At 35.0% G+C, this 22,309-nt stretch overlaps 1 protein-coding gene across 2 annotated transcripts in view; it reads right to left on the minus strand.

The window, feature by feature from the left end:
* The window catches only part of LOC135127070 (RNA-binding protein Musashi homolog 2), a 189,110-nt gene that overhangs the window by 76,057 nt on the left and 90,744 nt on the right, over positions 1 to 22,309 (minus strand). For both annotated transcript variants that reach the window (XM_064053384.1, XM_064053383.1), the window contains exon 2: positions 21,794 to 21,856. Coding sequence is in view for 1 of the 2 variants with exons in the window: in XM_064053383.1 (XP_063909453.1) it covers positions 21,794 to 21,831 (38 nt within the window). In the remaining variant the exon portion in view is untranslated. The remainder of the gene's footprint in view (positions 1 to 21,793; positions 21,857 to 22,309) is intronic.

A 22,309-nucleotide genomic window follows, 5' to 3' on the forward strand; every position in this document is an offset into this window, starting at 1 on the left:
GGTGGGCGGGACTAGTAGATGCCAAGATAAGACTGATTTTGGCAAATGAGATACTATCTAAGAAAAGAGAGGGTGGGTGGGCGGGGCTAATACCTGCTAAGATAAGACTGCCTTTAGCAAATGACGGATCCTCTTGAGAAATTTAATTAAATTATTATATAAAAAGACAAGAGGCTCCAAAGCACTTTCAAATTCTTTTCAAACAGGAATACCTAGAACCTCAGGATTCTTTAAAATTGGCAAATGAGATACTTCCTAAGAAAAGAGAGGGTGGATGGGCGGGGCTAGTTGCTGCCAAGATAAGACTGATTTTGGCAAATGAGATACCTTCTAAGAAAAGAGAGAGGGGGGGGGGGGTGGGCGGGGCTAGTAGCTGCTAGATAAAACTGATTTTGGCAAATTACATACCCTTAAAAAAAGAGAGGTGAGGGTGGGCGGGGCTAGTACCTGCTAAGATAAGACTGATTTTGGCAAATGACATACCCTCCAAGAAAAGAGACGGCGGGTGGGCGGGACTAGTACCTGCTAAGGTAAAACTAATTTTGGCAAATGAGATAACTTCTAAGAAAACAGAGGGTGGGTGGGCGGACGGGGCTAGCAGCTGCAAAGATAAAACTGATTTTGGAAATGAGAACACAACCTTATAAGGTACATTCTAACTGAAATGGTAATTAAACATGGTCATGGGCGAGAAAAATATTAACTAAAAGTTTTATTACTAGTTATTGTGATATTGAATGTGTTGTTTAGTAGTTAAACCTTGCTAAAGAACCAATTTTAAAATCATTATAACTCCACCAAAATGCGACAAATAATTTTTTAGTATTTTTCCCAGATTCACCAGTTGATTTTTAAAAGAAGAAAAAATAGTAATAAAATTCAGCATGTTCTAATTGAAACAATTGAAATATCGATATTAGAAAATAGTAGTTTTAAAATTTTGACTTTGTGGCTTCTAAAAAAAATATGGTAATTTTTTTGCTTCTAGCAACTGATTTTAGAACTTGGCTACTTTAGAATAGTGGAAATTTGAAGTTTACTTTCAAAAGGCCCCATAACTAATAAATCCAATTCTGGTTCTCTGTAAACAACTTTAGATTATTTTTCTAATCAAAACTTACAAGAAATATGATCTGCAAAGACAATATACAAAATAATGTTGTTAAAACGGATCCAGTGTAGATCTCAAGTTAAAAAAAAAAGTTGTAATTTTGAGCAACGATACACGTGATCTTACAAGATTTTGTGGAATACGTTACAATCGGGCTATATATTCTGGAATCTTTAATTTAGTTAAACACGGCAATCACGCTACTCTTGTAATGAATACGAATGGGTCCAATACTGTACCCTGGAGTACAGACATTGTAATTGTTACTAAAGATGAGACAATTCTTGCATAACCTTTCTAATGACCTTCATTTGAATATACAAAATAAAAAGTTATTTACTCCTATTTTAATTAACGTTTTAATTATTTAGTTACCATTTAGTTTCAAATTACTACTTATTAAAGTATAAAAATAACATAATTACAACGGCAAGCTATTTTTTGCGAATTCTCCAGTTTCTGATTGCATGTTGCCTTAAAGAAAATTCTTATACTTCGGACAAAAAACAAATGTTTAAAATAAAACCGGAACGTAAAAGTGTCCAGTTCTATTTACTGAAGCCTTAATTTAACAGATACAAAATAAAGTACAGTAAAGAGTAAAATGATAATAAAAAAATACGTTCAACATTTACTTTGTTTGACGTCTTTATTACTCCTCAGGTTAAATGACGCACTTCATTTCCAACAAGTTTAGCTCCGTCGTTTCAGCCTCTTCCCTCGAAGACAGCAGCAGTTATATCCCTATTATCCGCTTTTAAATTATCCAAACTGACAACGTTCTGATCGACAACTTTTCCAATATTTTCAGCGTTTTTACTCGCTGTAATAATTTCACTGTTTGATTTGCGAGGGCGGATGAAATCGAATGGGGAATTCGCCCCGACTGACACTTTTGACATTGAAAACTTCAGAGATAAAACCCTGTTGGATGTTTTATTCAACCATTATATGTTACAAAAGAATGACAGTAGTTGTAGCACGAAAACTAACAAAACGTAGTCTTCATCACCACTTTTATGTGTTTATAATAACAATTCCAGGTTTAATCACAGATGATTATAGCTTCTAACCACGTTAGACTAAACACACTTTCCGTGTAGATGATTGAGAAATTTAACTTTAACTAGAAATGTGTTCGCTGTTAATCCCATTACGTAAAGCGACTGTAAAAAGGGTCTAGAACTAGAACTAGGCCACACCGGGTAAGCTACTATCTGTATTATTTTAATATTCTGCGGTGTTTCCAAACTTAGATCCAATTGTGTTTCGACCAAAATGCTGCTTTAGCAAGTTTCTGTGAGGTGAGTGTTATTAAATTAGCGGCTTATTGCCGAACCTGGCTTCAGGCAAATTAAATTAGTGCAAAGGCGTTGGTTGTGCGGACCCTGGAAAAAGAGCGAGGACTCGTTGCTTCGATTAATGCGATTAATTTAATAGCGCTGTTTTCTCTGTCATTGTAAGAGCAATCTGATGATTTTTTGATTTCGTTGTGGCAGCTTCGATCCCATTCTATTTGCGAACCGAGGAAATTTGATATTGATCTAGAAAATCGTGCGGCATCAGGCGTATTGGAAATATTTCAGACGGCGACAATATAACTTTCCAAAATGAATTCGGTATGGAGCGACTTACTTTAATGGGCTTTTCTAGTTCGGGCAAACAATGTACGGGAGCAGATTTGCGCTGAATGTAACGCTGTGAAAATGTTTTATATTTGTTTTAGTTGAAAACATGAGTTGCAGTGGGAGCGTGGATGCGGTGCCGAGATTGTAAAAATTTTAGATGGTTGGAATGGGTGTAAATGTCAGATATTTCGCGTTGAATGATTAAAATGACAACTTTTACCACAGTGCTGTATTTTTGTCGGAATAACTACGCAGTCCGGCTAATTATAATCCCGGAATCCATAAAAAGTCGGTTGAATTAGAAAAAGTTTATGTATTTATAGCGACTAATAATAGTTGTTTGCAATTTTTTGCTCTTTTCAATCAATAATTAAAACGTAAAGCTATAGATTTTTAAAGATGTAGGTGTACGTATCTGATTTCAACAATAAGTCCCTATACAGATTTTTTGTGGGGAGTGGTTTCATTACAATATAATTTTATCAGTCTTGACAAAATTCTTGCACAAGTTTTAAGTGTTATAGAATAGAATGAAAAATACTGTATTCTTATTGATTTTCTCTTCATATTGTCTTGTTTATTTACGAGCTCGTTTTTAGAATTTTTATAATTCTTTAAAATATTTGAAAAAAAAAACAGTGTTTTGTAAAAGCAAACTTTTTGAATCAAAGTCAAAATATTCGTTTTGAATAGCTTTCTGCGATGTTTACAAATCTGTCTTAACATTTTTTTAGAACGGATGGTTTTCTCAAACATTTGATTCAAATATTTAGACAGCAAAATTATACAAAATCATACATTTCTAGAGAAAACACACTATTATTTCAACAATTTGACGAAGATCCAATATTCAGTCATCAATTAACTCCAATCATATCTGGGTAATCATAATCAATCATACTTTGTTCGTAAATCTAAGCTGGGGACGTATGTTAATAGGGTCAATTTGACAAAGTTTTGGCCACGTTTATAGCTTGTACGATATGAAAATGTTGGTTTTAGTTTTCGTTTGTCTGTTGGTGATTTTATTAAATACCAAATTGTTGGAGTGTTGTGGGGTTTTGGGTGTAGATGGTTAAACAAAACTTGTGTATCCATCCTCACCAAAATTTTGGCGACGTCATTGTAAAATTCGCCAACTAAATCCTATTTAAATAATTATGTATTTGGGTAAGCGAAGAAAAATGTTTGCTGCGTCGGTGGGAATCGAATCACACATCTCCCACTTGCCGGGCGGGTGCCTTGACCACTAGGCTACAGAGCCGCTTATCTTTACTTCGCTTACCCAGTTATTCTTATGCCGCCACATGTAAAATAATATTTCCTCTGGTTTACTTACTACCATTGCCATCTAAGTTATTGGAAAAAATGGGTTAAAGGTTTTTTCCACAGAATTTCCCTTGCTTACAAAGTACAGTCGAACAAATACGGTTTCTTTGCAAAATTGTAAAATTTAATTTTGCAATGTTTATTTTTAATGATAAACCCTAAAAGATAAAATAAGGATATGTGTGGAGTGGTAAAGTACAGGTTAAGCAACACGCTGTGTGTATGTTTCAAGTGAGTTTTTCGGTAACAAAATTTTTGGGGGGACGTCATCAAAATTTTATCAAGCACACGTATATCAATTTTGAATAGGTGCAGTGTAAGACTAACAGTACCACATATAGGGTATGTCGTTCTTGATTTCATAAAAAAAAATATTTCCTAATTCATTAATTGTTTTCTGTAACCTTGCATAAGTAATTGTATTAAAAATTACGAATTAATCGATAAATCACAAGTAAAAAGTTATAGTATTTTGCATATTTTACATTGGATTTTTTCAGCAAAATTTTGAGATGACGTAATCAATTTTTTAGGAAGGGGTAAATGGATAAATCTTGATTACGGATTCACTACGTTTACGACAACCGTAATATGTTTGCAAGATTTCAGAGAATCTAGTTTTTGGTTTTGGTGTATTCATCTTTACCAAAATTTTGACGTCATTGTAAAATTTGCCAATTAAATTCTATGTAAATTATGTATTTGGGTAAGCGAAGAAAAGTGTTCGCTGTCCCGGTGGGAATCGGACCATACATCTCCCATTTGCCGGGCGGGTGCCTTGACCACTAGGCTACAGAGCCGCTTATTTTTACTTCGCTTACCCAGTTATTCTTGTGCCGCCATATGTATGTAATTTACTTACTACCATTGACATCTAGATTATTGGTAAAGAAAATTTGACAATAAACGGTCCGATAGTTCCGGAGATTATTTAACAAAAATTTAACACAAAAGGCACAGAAACGAACTCTAAGAGTCATGAAAACTCCTGAAAACATTAAAGCAACCATTTGTCGGTGGACCATATTGCAATACTTCCTTGAGTTACGCTCGGGAAGTAAAATAAAATCTCCAAACAATAATTTTACAATTTATCTACGAAACTGAGCACAAGCTTAGAAGAAAATCAAACAATTTTTCTCCATATTTTTGCCGCGAATTGCATTTCATGGATCCTATTCGAGGACATATTTCAGTCCTTCCCAAACAACATTAGCCGAGTTATAGCAAAAACATTACTCTTAAAAGCTCCCAATTTATAGTTCTATTAAAATCTTCTGGTGAAGTTACTGCCAGACAGCTCTTAAAATTTTAAGCTTGACAAAGCACTTAAACAATCCAAGTTTCATGCTAAAGAACGAATATGTTTAACGGGTGCCCAGCTACTCTGAATATAATATTCAGCAATGTATAGCGCAATTGTACGAAAGACATCAAAAGCAACACAATTTTGTAAAATCTCTTGTTTAACAATTGAATCACTTAAATCTTGATTAAAGTTGCGATTTCCTTTAGCACATTTGATGAATTACATTGTTCTGGTGTTCGAAAAAAATCTTATCATTTTGACAAAGACCACGAACTTTTAAAATATGACCAAGTACGAAATATTATTTCGCCATGGGTTTGCTAATGCGTCCAGAAGATTTTTATCCTTTCATCGAGGTGCACGAAGTTTGGTCAACTGATTGATAGAGAAAGGTCTTGAATGAGATCATTTAGTCTTTTCCGATCGAATCTTAATCCCGCAATCCATTATTTGATTAGAATAGGCATAAATATCAAATGTCTAATTCTTGTAATTTTAATAAGTAAGTTTTTCGTATATAACAAGATTTGAATTTTATTTCGCGAACTCACCATAGAAATTGATCTATTATCACTCAATGCAACTGCTATGAATCTTATCAAGTGTATAACAATAGCATAGTTTATTTTAACACGTCATAACCATGGCACGCGATAAATTAAAAGCTTTTGTATTCTAAAACTGAAAGGTAGAGTGGAAATACCATGAGAACAACACGGTGAGTGATCAAAGCTGTCACTTAGACCGCTGACGGTATAATCAGTTGTATACTTCCCCAAAAAGTTGACTCGTACGTTTGTTGAGTTGTTGGATTCGTGTGTTGTTCTCAAAATATTTCCACTGTACATGTATTCCACACGCAATAAGTCAATTTGGGTTTTTAGATAGTCGTAACTTTTTATTAAATTCGAAAAACAATGATAGAGATTATCACAAAACAATGCACATTCTGTCGTGACATTCTTCCGATGTATACACATAAACAATTTCAAGTTGTTTTTCTTATCGAGGATAATCTAAAGACGTACAGTAATGGAGCCCGTCGAACAATTTGGTACTTTCGTATTTTCTCGAACGATATACATATATACATATACAAGATCTTTCTTCCAAGGATGCATTATATTTTGTTGAAAATATAGAAATAGAAACTGTTAATTTGCATTTTAACTATCACTTTGAAAATGTTATACACAAAGCCAACAGAACTCCAGGATTCGTAATCTGCCTTTATTGAATAATTAGACTTGCTAATAATCTTCCATACCATATTAACATGTAGACTTTTTTGGGTCTACTTTGTCGATTTTATATTACTTTTTGTAAAATAATTAGCTAATGCATGAATAAATTTATTTGTTTGAATTTAACTAACAATATCCACAATTCGGTACCTATTTTCTCCGTGAGAGTCGCCTAGCAACAAGGACCCGTGTTAAAACTCTTGCCATTCATACTATACGTAATTGATCAAAATAAAAAAAAATCCATCATTCCAACTTGCTTAGATATTCTACAACGCAAGCAAGTTCTAAAAATGATTGCAGACAATTCCGTTCATTAACGCTAGTTAATTAAGTCTTCCGCATCACTCACACTCTAAAGATTCGGCTAAATATTTTGAAAAGTTCCCTAATTGAGTTCACGGGCCAAAATCGATGAAAAAAAAAAAGCTTTCATTATTTCGCCCCTATTCATAAACTCCGGAAACTAGCACTATGCGGTTTCTATGTTTGATCCTATTTAGGAAAATTGTTGGCTTCTGAAACCTGTCACTCGCTCGCTTCCAGCCCTCGTTATTTAATCGTCTTTCTTTTTGATTGATCAACTTCGTCGAGCAAGGCTTTCGCAGTCCATAGGCGCCATGCCTTAACCGGATATCGTGCTGCCCTCGAAATTGCTCGCTCTGCAAAATGACTGTAAAAACATGTACGGCAAAATTTACATTGCCTATGAGCAGTGCCGACCCACGCTCTCGTTAAATCGCTCGGTTCCGACGACTGTTAATTAAAAATTATTATTACTTGCATTGTTTGCAGGAGAACCGAGTTCGTGGGATGCGAATAACCGATTCGAGTGGAACAAATACAAATTTTAATTGTCTTTTCTTCATTCAACATTAAATGACGAGTGGGCGATTAATTAGATCACGGCTTCGGCGTCGGGCCCGAGGCTGCTCCTTCAACGTTATATTATATTAAAATTCTACATAATTAACACTTGAGGTCCGACTTATTCCATCAAAGGTGCGCCTACGAACTTTCGTTAACAGGTAGCTTTACGCCCCTTGGGCAATTTCGATACGGATTGTCTTGTCGGAGGTCGGTCCGAACGTGGTAAAGACAGTTACGTCAGTAGGTCAATGGTTGCAGCTCGCTTTGATCTTGACTGCTTTGTGTTGAAGGAGGTATTGGTAATGAAGGGGGGATCTGGGCAGTGTTGATAAACAGTAAATATCGGGAATTGCGCAAAATGACAGAGCGACATTTTCGATTTTGACGTCTGAAGTAGTTTCATTGACGTACGAAGATTTATTTTTGTAAAAATCGTCCACCTGCTTTATTAAAAGAGCTCATTATTTTTGATACCTACGCAAGTCGTAAATGTTGGTGAACTGTGATTGTTTAAAATAAGTTTCGATATCTTTAATGCACTATAAAACATACATCGAATCCAGTAACAGCAGTGACGTTGCGGCTAGCACGACACGATTTTTTACATAATGCGTAACAACTTCGGGAATTGTTTCATTTTATTGTATGTGTAATAAGCTCCAATTTCCGTCAGTCTGTCTGTCGTCCGTCTGTTGCTCACTTTATATTTCTATATTTGTGGTTTATTAATCCGCCTTTTTTTTAATTAAAACCATACAATGATTAATTTGAAGATTTATCTTAGAAAATACAAAACGACTGCTCTGAAATATCGGAAATCTCTGATCAAAATTGACCCATCTCCAAAAATTTGACGTCACTTTTGCTAGATAAATCTTGTCTAGAATGTGCAATATCATTTATGTGTTTACACTTGTGGTTATTAATTTTTAACTCTACTTGTGCAGATTTTTGAAAGAAATTGGAATTTAGCACATTTATCATCAAAGCAAAACTTGTGTATCTAATCCCACCAAAATTTGACGTTACTTCAAACGTTTGCTAAGCACATCTTACTTAAAATGTTCAGCAACATTTTACGTCAGTATTAAATACAACTTCCAAAACCAACATTTAGAATTTGTATTTAAGGGCCTTAAATAGCTTCAACCAATTGTAATATATGCATAGTCATTATTATAAATAAAATTAAATTTGCAAAATCAACTTTGATAATAATTTATCTAAAAATCAGGCCTTGTTTGAATGAACTTTGGACCATTTTTGTCTTCGATTTTACATTTAATGACCATAATATGGTGTAACGAACCAAATTTTCGCGGGCCGGAAACCGGGACACGTACCGAGAGCCGGGGGTAAATCCGCAGTGGCCGCGCCGATGCGGCCGGAAAAAAAAGGATTCTTTCTCGAGGCTTCGGAGGAAAAAGAAGTGCTGTTGCTGTTTTTCCAAAGTATTTAGTTTTGTATGAAGAGCAGAAATCCACGATCCGACCGACCACCGTACCGTTTTGGCTTTTCTGCCTGTTTGCGTATCATTTTTGAGTCGCTGCCCCCGAGCGAAAAACCGTACTCGATTGCCGTTGCCATACCGTCCCCGCGCAATTTCCCGTTCCAGGGTCGCCGCCTCCAGGACCAGGAGGAACCCGTCTGGAAGGAAGTCACCATCCAGGAGGAAACGACCATGCTGGCCGTTTTATTCTTTTTTTTTTTGATTTTGTAATTGTAATTATTTACGATTACTTTGACTCTAAGATTATTTTAGGTGTGTAGCTGGTGGCCGGGAGTAAAAAACCAGATTATTGTTAATTTTCCTCCCCTTTATTTTATTTCTTATTTCCGCAGGCGCCCGAGCACCGCCGCTCCCGACGGAAGGCGCCACCTCTCGGTGGCGTTTACTTACGACTATTTTAGTCGTGTAGCTGGTGGCTGGGAATAAAACCCGATTATTGTTAATTTTCCTCCGTTTTATTTGATTTCTTGTTTCCGCGGGCGCCCGAGCACTGGCGCTCCCGACCGAAGGCGCCACCCCCTGTATAAGGTTTCTCGGTGAATTGTAACTCTATTTAGAATTATTTCTCTTCCTTTAAAGTATGATAAGATGGATACTATGTATTTAATTCTTCTGAAATTTTCGAAACACATGTTGTTAGTGTTAAATTATTTAGTTTCGATTACCTTGTAAGTGTTAAAAACACATGTATATCGACATTTCTCTTGATTTTAGATATAACAGAACTGTGAGGATATAGTTTAGTTAGTTATGTAAAATACCCATAGTTGTTTATATTAAAAGGTGTAGACAGTAGAATGTCGGTTGTTACAATATCAGTTGTGAAAATTTTTAAACGAGGCGTTGGCGGAGTTCAATAATGCGACGAGTATTGTATTTACTTCCAATAATTGAATTACACGGAAAATTTTATCTACCAATTAATTTTATATTACTTTTACGAAACCCAAATTTTATTAATTCCAAGCATACTTCACCACGACTCTTTATTAATCGTTATAGTGATTCGGCCTTGTAGTTTTCAAGCAAATGGAACGAAACGCATGGCGGCAAGATTCTGGTTCTTAGAGTGGTTAGGTTATCTTTTAAATCAACACAGCGAAACGAATTGCTATTAAAACTTTACTCTCGTAAAGTAAGAAGTTAAAGTGTTTGCTTCCAACAAAGTTCAATTTTCTCTCGCTAATGATATATGTGTTCACTTAGTTTTATTCTGATTTATGTGAGATATTCGAAAATGAGCGGAAACCACATTTTTACTAACAATTATTCTCGGAACGTCGAGTCTCAAACTTCCCACGAAGAGTTGAAGGTCAATGCTAATGTAAACAAATCACTGCCTTAATAAATGGGTAAAGACCAACTAATAGTTGTGTGAATTACATGCTTTTATCCACACCAGTTTGCCAATTATTGTAATGCAAATTACAATTAAAAAAAACTAATTCAAGGTCACTCTTGCCGTTTAAAGAGCAACTCTCACCGATCGGCGACCGGCACTACGATAATCTAAATTAACACTTTATTTCGCTGCGAACAAAAAACCCGTTCGGTTTTCGAAACCGCGAAAACGCCACAATTCGGGAAACGGACTTTTACCCGACCAGTCGATTGGAAATGGCAGTTTCTTGCACCCAGTTCCGCATCATTCCGTACACTTTTGTTGTAAAAGTGTTTAAACTGTAGATCGCCTTGTTTACAAGCCGACTCGAAAATAAACCGCTTCGGATAAATACTTTTAGCAAAAACGCCGAAACGAAATCCAAAGTCTAGTTTGTTTTTTCGCAGGATATCCGCATTCATAACGTCAATATTTTCACTAGTGTTTCGCTCGTTGGCGTATTTATGGCGAAACAGCGGATTTCTTTTCACTCATCAATGGAGAATAATTGAAAACTGCAGCGAAAAAACAACGAGCAGCGAACCGAACCAAGTGGAGCGGCTGACAATAATTGCATTTCTTATTCGTCGCTGTCGCTGGTGCTTTCCCGAGAAAAATTTTAATTTGGATTTGAGGATTATGAGAGAAACGCGGAAAAAATAAATGTGTTGCGATATATCCGGACGGTGTGTACGGCGTACTCTGAACGAGTCAACATTCCGAAATGAGTTGGTGAGTAGAAACCAATTTTCCGCCTGAGTGAACTGAATCTGACTTCATAGACACTCTTTCAGGTTACGTCTTTCATTTCGTACATTTTGGATACGACAATTAAAGGATTAGGAATAATCTGAATCATTTCTCGCTTTAGGAAGGACATGATTCAGGCAATTACGTTGAACGAACACACGCGAGCGTTTAGAATGCTCTTTTATATTTTTTGCGAGGTTCTGAAGATGATTTTTAAAACAAATTTATTTACAGGCTATGTTACTTTTAGGAAAAGCCACTCATTTGCAGTACTTTTTCTTTTCGTTGATACCAAAGAATGAAGTTCGGCAATAAAAAAAATCAACTAGATTTAGTAAACCGGTTTAGTGTTACCACAGTTAAAACAAGAAAATTTTAACTATTTTCGTTTAATGTGGTCTTAAAACAGCCGCAGTTCATCATCCTAGGGTGTTTGATGTCAATTCAACGTAATTAAAAACATATACATAAATCATTAATAAAAATTCTGAATAAACATGGTTTTAGGCTGAAACTCTGAGGCAAATATATTGAACACGATTTAGTTATTAGGACACCTTTAAATTCACAGGCATGGCCATAATCCACACACAATCAAACGTTAAATTGAACAGCACTACAGCACTATTACATTTAATTGCAAATATGATAAATTCAGTAATTATGCATATGTTGCATTATTCGTATAAATGATTAATTATGCTCATATTTCAAGTCAAAGGCTCAATTTCGAGGATGTTTTTGTGTGTGTGGTGGATTTAGCATCACCAGAATTTTTTATTTTTACGTACCGAGCTGAATAAATACGCATAATTACCAGTAACGATTCATATTTAACGAATTTATCATATTTACAGTAACGTCAAAATAAATAAATTAACGGACGCGTAAACAAATGAGTAAATAAACAATCAGGGTCGATATAGCGGTGGTGAAATCATTTTATAAAATTCACATTGTGTTCGGTGCACACAACCATGACAATGTTGATATTTCGAGGTTTCATGGCTTCCTAAAACACGATTTTTTATAATTAAATATTTAAAAAAATGTCAGTTTTATCTGTATTGTTTAGGTATTATAAAATTGTTTCATCGATTAGTACTTATAACAAACTACGATTAGCACATGTGGTGCCATCTACTCTAAAAGCGAAAAACTACGACACATAGGCGTCCCTAAATGACTCTAGGATCAAATGTGGCTCTGAAATGTCGCCCTTGATACCAGAATCACTTACGGACATGCTTTATAAGACTAATACAGAATGGGTTCTCATTAAACTTAAAACTTAATAATTTAACGTAACTGTAACTTGCCAAGCAAACCGAAACTGTCAACTTATGGCAACCGTTTGTAACCTTTTTTGGTACATTTTTGTTTTAACCTAATAAGAAGCCGCGATAAGAGTACCGGGGGCAGGGGTTATTTCGTGACAACCGCGCCGCGCCGACGCCTCAAAACCGCATTGAGTCTTTGACCGTAAGAGAAGAGGACTGAAGTCTTTGTAAGTGCAGTCGCCACCGACACCGTACCGCAAGTACCTAGGTTTTTACACGTTACCGTTCACCCCTCCCTAGCGCACGTATCGTCATAACCCCATAACCCGAAGTAGCCCCATCCAGTGAGGAGGTGCGGCCAGGGAGGTCACAGGACGATTTTGACAGGGTTTTCAGTTATTTTTGTTTACCGAAAGTTTCTTTTTTGTGAGTCCAATACCCTTCTCATGTAGATTTGTTGTCGATGCCAGGAAATAAAAGCCGAATATTTTCGTTAATTTTCGTTAGTTCAGAAAAAATAAACATACCGGTTTTTGCTAAGAAGTGTCATGACTGATGGTATTACTGTTGAAGATTGGGACAAGTTTGTGAGATTTCGACGACAAAGACGAATATTATTTGCCAGGCTTTAAAGTTGACGAGGAATTTATTTATTTATTTTAAATTTAAAATGTTGAAGACAACTAAGACTGAATCATGTTTAAACTAGATTTTGTTTGACTAGTAAAAAGTATGCTTGTAATTGTTGGATTATAAGTTTACTTAGTGATGCATTAAAATAGAACTTGAAAATTTGTTAGTAGTATATAAACAGTGCCGGCGTCATAGACCACGTGAGCACTCGTCATTCTACCTGACGTCATCGCTGTGCCGTCATGGGTGTATGTTAGGTCATCAGTGACGTCCTAAGTGTGACAGCAGATGTATGTCGCTTTTGGAGCTTTTGAGTTTTGACAGTAAATGGGGGCTTTGGGGATTTTAAATTTTGACTGCAGATGGGAAATTTAGGGATTTTCGATATTGGTAATTTGGGTTAGGTAATAACATTTTGAAAGGAAAAAAGTAACTACAACGTCAGGTGCGGGATTCGAACCTCCGCTCGTTTTTCGAACCCTGACTTTCAGTCGAAACGATCAAAATTAGGTGTAAAAAACACTATATATCTTCTGAATTTGTTTCCAATTTAGAGGATTATACTTTTGTTTGGGTATAAAATCGCACACTGAAATCATAATTAAACAATAATTTTTATTATAAACCGACTTTTCGATGGAATCATGAATGACAATTACACAGGCTTTAGTATTTTAAGGAAAAACATGGCCCGATTCGAACTCAAGTAATACGTCTACGGTTGAATGACGAATGGGTTTGGCCTATTTCGAACAATCTAAAACGAACATCGCGCGTGCTTTAAAACCATCTTACTTTTTGATATCGCTTTTGTTCTATCTTGATCATTGAACTGTTTATTAAAATTGCAGTGCAGTTGTACGAGTTCTTATAAAATCTAATTTCCAAGATTCGTACGGATATATGAACAATTGAATTTAAGTGTAGACGTGTGCTTTTCATACTGATGCGTTTTAACTTTCTAGATTTCATTTTTAGATCGAGGCAGAATGGGCAGTTCATGAATTTCCCATTTTCTAAATGGTATCAATATAGATTTCCTTTTATTGATTTTACCTAATATCTGTATTTTAATTTCATCATTAGGATATACGTACATGTTTTGCTATCAGTGCAGTATTTTTTATATAAATTCTCCTAGCGCTTGCTAACATGTAGCAATTATTATCGTCAGATTTACTACGTATCAATCTTAATTTGTTCGTCAGTAATTGGTGACTCATCGTCTGTGACGGCGGCCGGGCGGTGTTCGCTAAGGAAAAGCATAGAAGCGGAAGTCGCGATGGGTACTCCAGAAAAACCTCGATCGTGGAATGTCTAGAAGGGAAGTATGGGTTTAAATAGAAATCACCTTTGGAAACGATTTATTTGAGTCATCGAGTGGAGTCCGGACAATGGGAGAAGTAGAGTCTAGTCAAATCTATTCCAGTCGAGTCGGACTTATTCTGTACATAATCGCGGGAGCAACATTGTAATGAAAAGAATGATTTTCAAGACTTTCATTCATTAAGTTCATTAGGCCGACAGTAGGAACACACTAAAGCAATAACTGATCTATATTTCCATAATAAAAGTTTAAAAATATTCTTGCAGTTTGATCTAAAGCATATTGCGTTAGGAAAAATTAAATCATATATCTGGTCAGTGGAAAAAATTGTGCGGCTCGACGTTAATAAAGTAACTTTATTCGCTTGGCCAAGTTCTCATGTATTAAATTAGGCAAATATTATGCAGAATTTATGGATACAGTTACAAAACAATTAAATAAAGTATTTTTTGGTAATACATTCCAGTAAAAATTGGAAGTGTGTGTTTTGGGCCGTTCTGCGGAATTTTGCAGACAGCTTGGAACAGAATTTGCCAACTTTGTCTCCTGTTATTACGGAAGCTTTTCCTTTATTAGTAAATTACTCTGATTTATGAGAGGAAATAATAAAAAAGCTCCGTTCATTAAATTCAGGCGCACAGCTACGTTCATTATAGTGCCGCTGCTCGTTTGACATATAATTACACCCCGTCGCACGCAAGTTACATGTGCTAATCAATTTAGAGAAATGTGTTCCAGAATTTTAATTATTTGGGGATTTCCGGAATTTCGGGCCCGACGCCCGAAGCGATTCAGTCAAGGCGAAAATACTGCAAAGCAAATTGGCCACAAATGGCAAATTTTTATATTTTACAAATAAAAGCGTCCACAATCAAACAATTTTCCGCACATTAAGCGCGAATTCTCGTACGTGCTTTTGATTTTCGGCCTCAGCCTCTTTGCTGCGGACATTTTGGGTAAAAGTCGACGATCTACAACGAAAACAGGGGATGAAATTAAATGGAAACAGCAGTGTTACATGGTTGATTTGGCTAATGGCGGTGTTTACATATCTCGAATACGTTTAACTCAGATGAAGCCTACAGCAAACTACAATGTTTACTCAGAGACCGCTTTAATTTCGAAATTATTTACTGCAGAAGTACTAATAACAAAAAGCAATTGGTGTAAATTTCATTACATTTTTACGGACCGCTATAAAATATATCGCGTGTTGAATCAATTTCGTCAGTAAATAAAAACACACAAAAGGGAACATCACTCATAAAACGTCGGTTAATTAAGTGCAAACAACGACGGTCATCTGCTGAAAATTTCCAGAGCACGAATTTATCGCTCTGATTGCCGGTAACGAAAACAGTACACGTAACACGCTTTCGAACGTCTTCATCGACAGCGAAGTTTCTTTTCCATTTGCGAAGAAAGTAAAAATTGCGGTGACAGCGGGTACGGGGCGGTGGCGTCGATCGGTCTCACGGGAAGGATCAATATTGATGGTTTTGTGTGTGATACTTATAACTGGTCATTAACTCGACGTACTATTATTTTGCAGTTAGTCGATAACATTATACAAAAGAGTTCCCATCAACTAGAACCTAATTGTGCAAACTAAACTAGGAGAAACGTACAGTGACTATCCCAATGGTCTTAACATCATTTGCACCTCTCTATTCTATCTAGACCAAAATGTAACAAGGAATCTACACGTGAAACTGTGATGTATTAATTGAGCATGCCAACAAAATATTAATCGGTATATAACAGAATAAAATACAGTTAATCACATATATTTTGCGCAACTGGGGTCGATGCGGCTTGGGAATCGTCCCGCAAAAGTTCAGAGCGAAGCTACGACTTGATACAGGACTTCAAAAACACAAACATACTACTTACACATTTTTTTTTATATTTTCAGTTTTTCGGATAATTCAATACAACATTTTGACATTTAGAATCTTATAAAAACCCTCCCTTGATTTGTTTTAAGAAACAATTGGAATTGAGGGCTTAGTAACAACCAAACCTTTCACCAATCGGTTGTGGACTCACTGTACCGTTAAATAGTACATTATGTCTTTCAAATGATATATTTTGACGTTTTGTTAAATTTTGCCATCAAATATTACTTACTTAAAGAAAGTTCTAAAAAACTAGTCAGGAGTATAACATTTGTCTGTTTGAAAAAATTTTACTAATTTAAAAACCGTACCGTACAGACGTAAACATCTTCTCAAGATCTGAAATAAATTCAACAAAAAATTCAGCAAGTTTTTACACGGGTTATAATCCACGTCATGTTATTTTTCAGAGGTGATGATGATCATTTGTGTGGTTGACGTCCAAAATTATACGGTTGTTTGCAGACCATATACTAAAATTATTTTCAACTATAGAGAGTGTTGTTAAGGCGTAACACACAATTTGGTTTTTTCAAATGGAATGGCCTATAATATATTTCTATATGTTCTGTTTGATCTCTTCTAACGCTTTTATAACTACCGTTTATTTTTGAAATTCAGATGCGACGTTGCCATGCCAATTTTTTTTTAATACCAGAAGGGTTCATAAAAAATCTAATAAGGTTATTTTTAAAATCTGTGTAACAATATTTTGTAGAGAGACAAATAAAAGTACGCGCTTTTTGTGGTATAAATAAAATTGTACTCTAATGTACAGAGTGTTTCAGTTTTTTGTTCTTTCTTTTTGTGAAATATTTAACAAATTTAAAGCTGATAGTTATTGCGAGTTTTTACTTTTTTTTGGTGACAAAATATAATGTAAGATGTAGTAATTAGTAAAATAGAGACTGTTCTATTTGAAAAAAAAATGATTATCGATATTTGAAAATTGTACAATCTGTAAATTAAAATTTTATTTAATTGATACCACGACGAAATCCCTACCTCTGGTTATCTCTCTATAAAAACAACATTATTCGATTTTTGTAAACCTTTGCATTACTAAAAAAATAAAAAACTTGGAACAATGTGGCAATGTCACATCAAAAATTTAAAAATAAACTATGGCCATAAAGGCTTTGAATATGTAAAAATATATAGGCTGTTCTATTAAAAAAAAAAACAAGTTGTACGTTGTGTCTCAAAAAGAAAACACCCTGTATGTATTTTATTAGATGGTATTCAAAAACCGTAAAACTTTTGTATCTGACTTTTTCTATCTCTAACAATTAATGAGATATTGAGGACTGTGCGCTTAGTGACTCACTCTGTATATTATATTTTTCTGAATAATTGACTTGTGATACGTGGAAAAGAAAACACCAATTGTGCATAAAATTCATTTTGAACACCTAATCAACCCATTTAGAACACACAATCATTTTGAACATCAACTGCAATTTAATTAGATCATACATATTAATGAAAAATTACGTTGATTGTGTATAAAATTATTTTTGAACACCCAATCAATCACTTTGAATACCTAATCATTTTGAACACCTATTGTAATTTAATTAGACCATATATATATTTGAAAAATTATGTTATTTGTGTATACAATTCTTTTTGGACACCTATCAACCACTTTGGACACCTATCAACCATTTTGAACACCCAGTCAATCATCTTGAACACCATAGCAATCATCTTGAACACCGAATCAATCATCTTAAACACCCAATCACTCTGAACACCGATTGCAATTTAATTCGATCATACACGTTTTTGAAAAATTACGATAATTGTGTATTTATATAATTAATTTTAAATACCTAATCAATCATTTCCAACCCCCAATGAATCATCTTAAACACCTAATCAATTATCTTGAACACCTAATAATTTTGAATACCCACTGCAATTAAACTAGATCATATACATTTTTAAAACATTACGTGAATTGTGTATAAAATTCATTTTAAACACCCAGTCAATCACTCTAAACGCCCACTCAATCTTGAACACCTTCTCTTTTTGAACACCCACTGCAGTTAAATTAGGTCCTACACATTTTTGAAAAATTACGTAAATTGTTTATACAATTTATTTTGAACATACAATCAACCATCTTGAACACTCAATCAATCATTTGAAACACTCAGTCAATCATCTTGAGAACCAAATCAGTAATCAATCATTTTGAACACCCAATCAATCATTTTTAACACTCAGTTAATCACTTTGAACACCCAATCATTTTGAACACCGACTGCAATTTAATTAGTTCTTATGTTAATTGTGCATACAATTCTCTTTGGACACCTATCAACCATCTTGAACTCCCAGTCAATCATCTTAAACACCCAATCACTTTGAACATCGATTGCAATTTAATACGATCATACACGTTTTTGAAAAATTACGTTAATTGTGTATCTATATAATTCATTTTAAATACCTAATCAATCATTTCGAACACCCAATCAATCATCTTAAACACCTAATCAATCATCATGAACATCTAATCTTTTTGAACATCCCTGCAGTTAAATTAGATCAGACACATTTTTGAAAAATTACGTAAATTGTGTATACAATTTATTTTGAACATACAATCAACCATCTTGAACACCAAATTATTTATGAACACTCAATCAATGACTTTGAATACCTTTTGTAATTTAATTAGACCATACATATTTTTGAAAAATTATGTTAATTGTGCATACAATTCTCTTTGGACACCCATAAACCATCTTGAACCCCCAGTCAATCATCTTAAACACCCAATCACTTTGAACACCGATTGCAATTTAATTCGATCATACACGTTTTTGAAAAATTACATTAATTGTGTAACTATATAATTCATTTTAAATACCTAATCAATCATTTCGAACACCCAATCAATCATCTTAAACACCTAGAATCATCATCATGAACATCTAATCTTTTTGAACACCCCTGCAGTTAAATTAGATTAGACACATTTTTGAAAAATTACGTAAAGTGTGTATATAATTCGTTTTAAACAGGCAGTCAATCATTTTAAACGCCCAATCAGTCGATCATCTTGAACACTTAATCTTTTTGAACACCCACTGTAGTTAAATTAGATCATACACATTTTTGAAAAATTACGTAAATTGTGTATAAAATTCATTTTGAACACCCAACCAACCATCTTGAACACCCTATCAACCATCTTGAACTCCTAATTATTTTGAACACCCACTGCAATTCAATTTAGATCATGCACATTTTTGAAAAACTACGTTGTGTATAAAATTCTTTTTGAACACCCAATCAATCACCTGGAACACCGATTGCAATTTAATTAGATCATACTCATTTTTGAAATACTACGTAAACTGTGTACAAAATTCATTTTGAACAAAGAATCAATCATCTTGAAAACCGATTGAAATTCAATCTGATCATACATATTTTTGGAAAATTGCGCCAGTTGTGTATAACATTCATTTCATATACCCAATCAATCATCTAGAACACCCAATCATTTTGAACACCGATTGCAATTTAATTAGATCATGAACATTTTTGAAAGATTACGTAAATTGTATATAAAATATATTTTGATGACAACGAATAATCTTGAATGCCCAGTCAATCATCTTGAATATACAGTCAACCATCTTGAACACCTGATCAATCACCTTGAACACACAATCAATCATTTTGAAGACCCAATCATTCTCAATATCGACTCCAATTTAATTAGAGCATACATAATTTTGAAAAACTACGTTAATTGTGTATAAAATTAATTTTGAAGATCCACGAGAGTAAAATCTCATTTTTTGTTCGAACATTTTTGTTGAATTTCATTTCTGTATTTATTACCAAATTTGTTCCAGATTTTATGTACTGTAGAGTACTACAGTAGTAGATGCTGTAAAAGCAAGGCGGCAAAATTAAATAAATGAAATTCGTCGGTACATCGAAGTCTTTGTTGCTTTATAGCCATTTAAGAAACCAATAACAAATCAGGGTCTTAACTACTGAACGCGTTTTATTACATCACATGGTTGGGTTGATGTTTTCATATTTCCAATATTAAAACTGTTTACGTCACCGTAATGGCGGAAACTCAGAAAAATTGAAATCTGAAAGCGTGAAGTGGCAACATTTTAAATTTCTTGGCCAACATTTATTAATATGAACATCAATAAAAGACACTAAAAGAATATGTAGGACTTATTCTTGCAATTAAAACATGCGTTTGTCAAAATTTAATTTGTCTCGATCTGGTGTAAATATTCTAAACGTCACGATTTTTTTTTTTTTGTTAAAATCGTTGGATTTTGGCCATTGAAAAAAGTATGAAAGTAGTAAATACGGCAGCTGTCAAGGACATCACGGTCATTATTGGCATTCCCTTTATTAATTGCAGGTCGTCATTCGAAAAATTCCACTTACGTCCACAAAAAAGTGGAAAAATTCAATGTCACCAATACTTCGGTGTTTCTAATATATTGTCCCAAATACTCTGAACTCGTGTGTACCTTGTTCTAACTTAATAGAATCGTAACGAGATAACAAGTTCCAACTACTCTCAACTTACATGCTCATATCATGACGTCAGAGCTTAATGACCATTTGAAAAGCAACCTGCCTAGCAAATGCGAAAGCCATAGTAATAATGATGGCTAATAATCATCCCCGGCTAATTAGCATGGTGCAAATTAAAGTGTATTTAGTGATGACCTTGACAACTGCCGTACTTACTACTGATTAATTTCGTTGCGTGTTTAGGCGTCACTATTAAACGTAATTATATGTTAATTTTAATGCAATCGTGTATGTGGCTTCTCAATGGATAAAAGAAAGAAAATATCCGTGTAGAACTAAACAACCACGCCCGAGAGATAACCCCAAAACGGAACTCGGTTTTCGAATCACCTTAATTAGTTCCTTCTATCAATGTGGAAAGTAAATGTTGAATTTATCCGCATTCATTAATTTCGATATCTCCTAATGACACTAGAGCGAATGAATTATTTTACGTCAATGGCGAAATTTTGCAAAAGCCCTCGAAACTCGAGCCACTCTAAAACAGCCCCTATCCACTTTCCCAATTAATGTTGGCACATATCGCTGAAGCCCAAGTTTTAAATTGCCAGTCCTAGGTTAACCCCATTTCGAGCTCGGTCGTTACTTATTAAGCAAATTTAATAAATTCCCCCAATCCCATGTCCTAGGTAAACAGTCACGGACCGTCCTAATCTCTTCGCGTACATTTAAACGTCCGGGATTATTAATGGCGTTAAGCCTTATCAAAAATACTTCCGGCAAATTGCTAGCCATGTCCATTACTTCGTTGTCCGATTGATCGATGCGTCAGTTAACTTGCTCTGAACAAATTGCACATTCCCAATGGCCGACATCGACCCCGTTGCCGTGTCCAGTGACGGATGTTGTTAAACTGATGGCGTTATTTTGAAAGTTAGAGAATTTCGAGTTGCGGCTGTTAAGAAGGGCCGACTCTGGACTACTTACCACTCGAGTTTAACGTTGGGGTAAACCGTGACAGCCATGTGAGCGTCGAGTTCCCGATCGATCCTGCAAACCACATGTCGACATCAATCAGCTGAACAAACAATTGGATGTGTTACGGAAGTCGGGAATTCGGGACGGAATGAACTTGTCATAGGTGAAGAGGCGCCGTCAAGGGCTAAGCGCCAAGAACGGGCCGTAGATGCAGGGAACGAAGGGAGTAACAAGTAACAAACACGAAACCGTTTCAGTATGGTTGATTAACAAGTACCGTCTTATCGAAGGAGTATACATTTTCAGTCGAGGGAGCAAAATTCTACCACCGAAAACGTGTTTAAGGGTTGATGCGTCATCCGCCGTGATTCATGGGTTTGTCTTGAAATTGATCGCAAGCACTTCTATATATCGGGTTAATAACAGATTTTCATAAGGTACTACTACTACTATTAGTTTGAGATTTATTCAAATTTGCCGCTCACCATCACAATAATACGTACTACTCAGCACAAATATGTAACG

This window comes from Zophobas morio, unplaced genomic scaffold (genome assembly GCF_036711695.1).
Source record: "Zophobas morio isolate AGI-343-1 ecotype UQ-CSIRO unplaced genomic scaffold, CSIRO_AGI_Zmor_V1 ptg000011l, whole genome shotgun sequence".
Lineage (NCBI taxonomy): Eukaryota > Metazoa > Arthropoda > Insecta > Coleoptera > Tenebrionidae > Zophobas > Zophobas morio.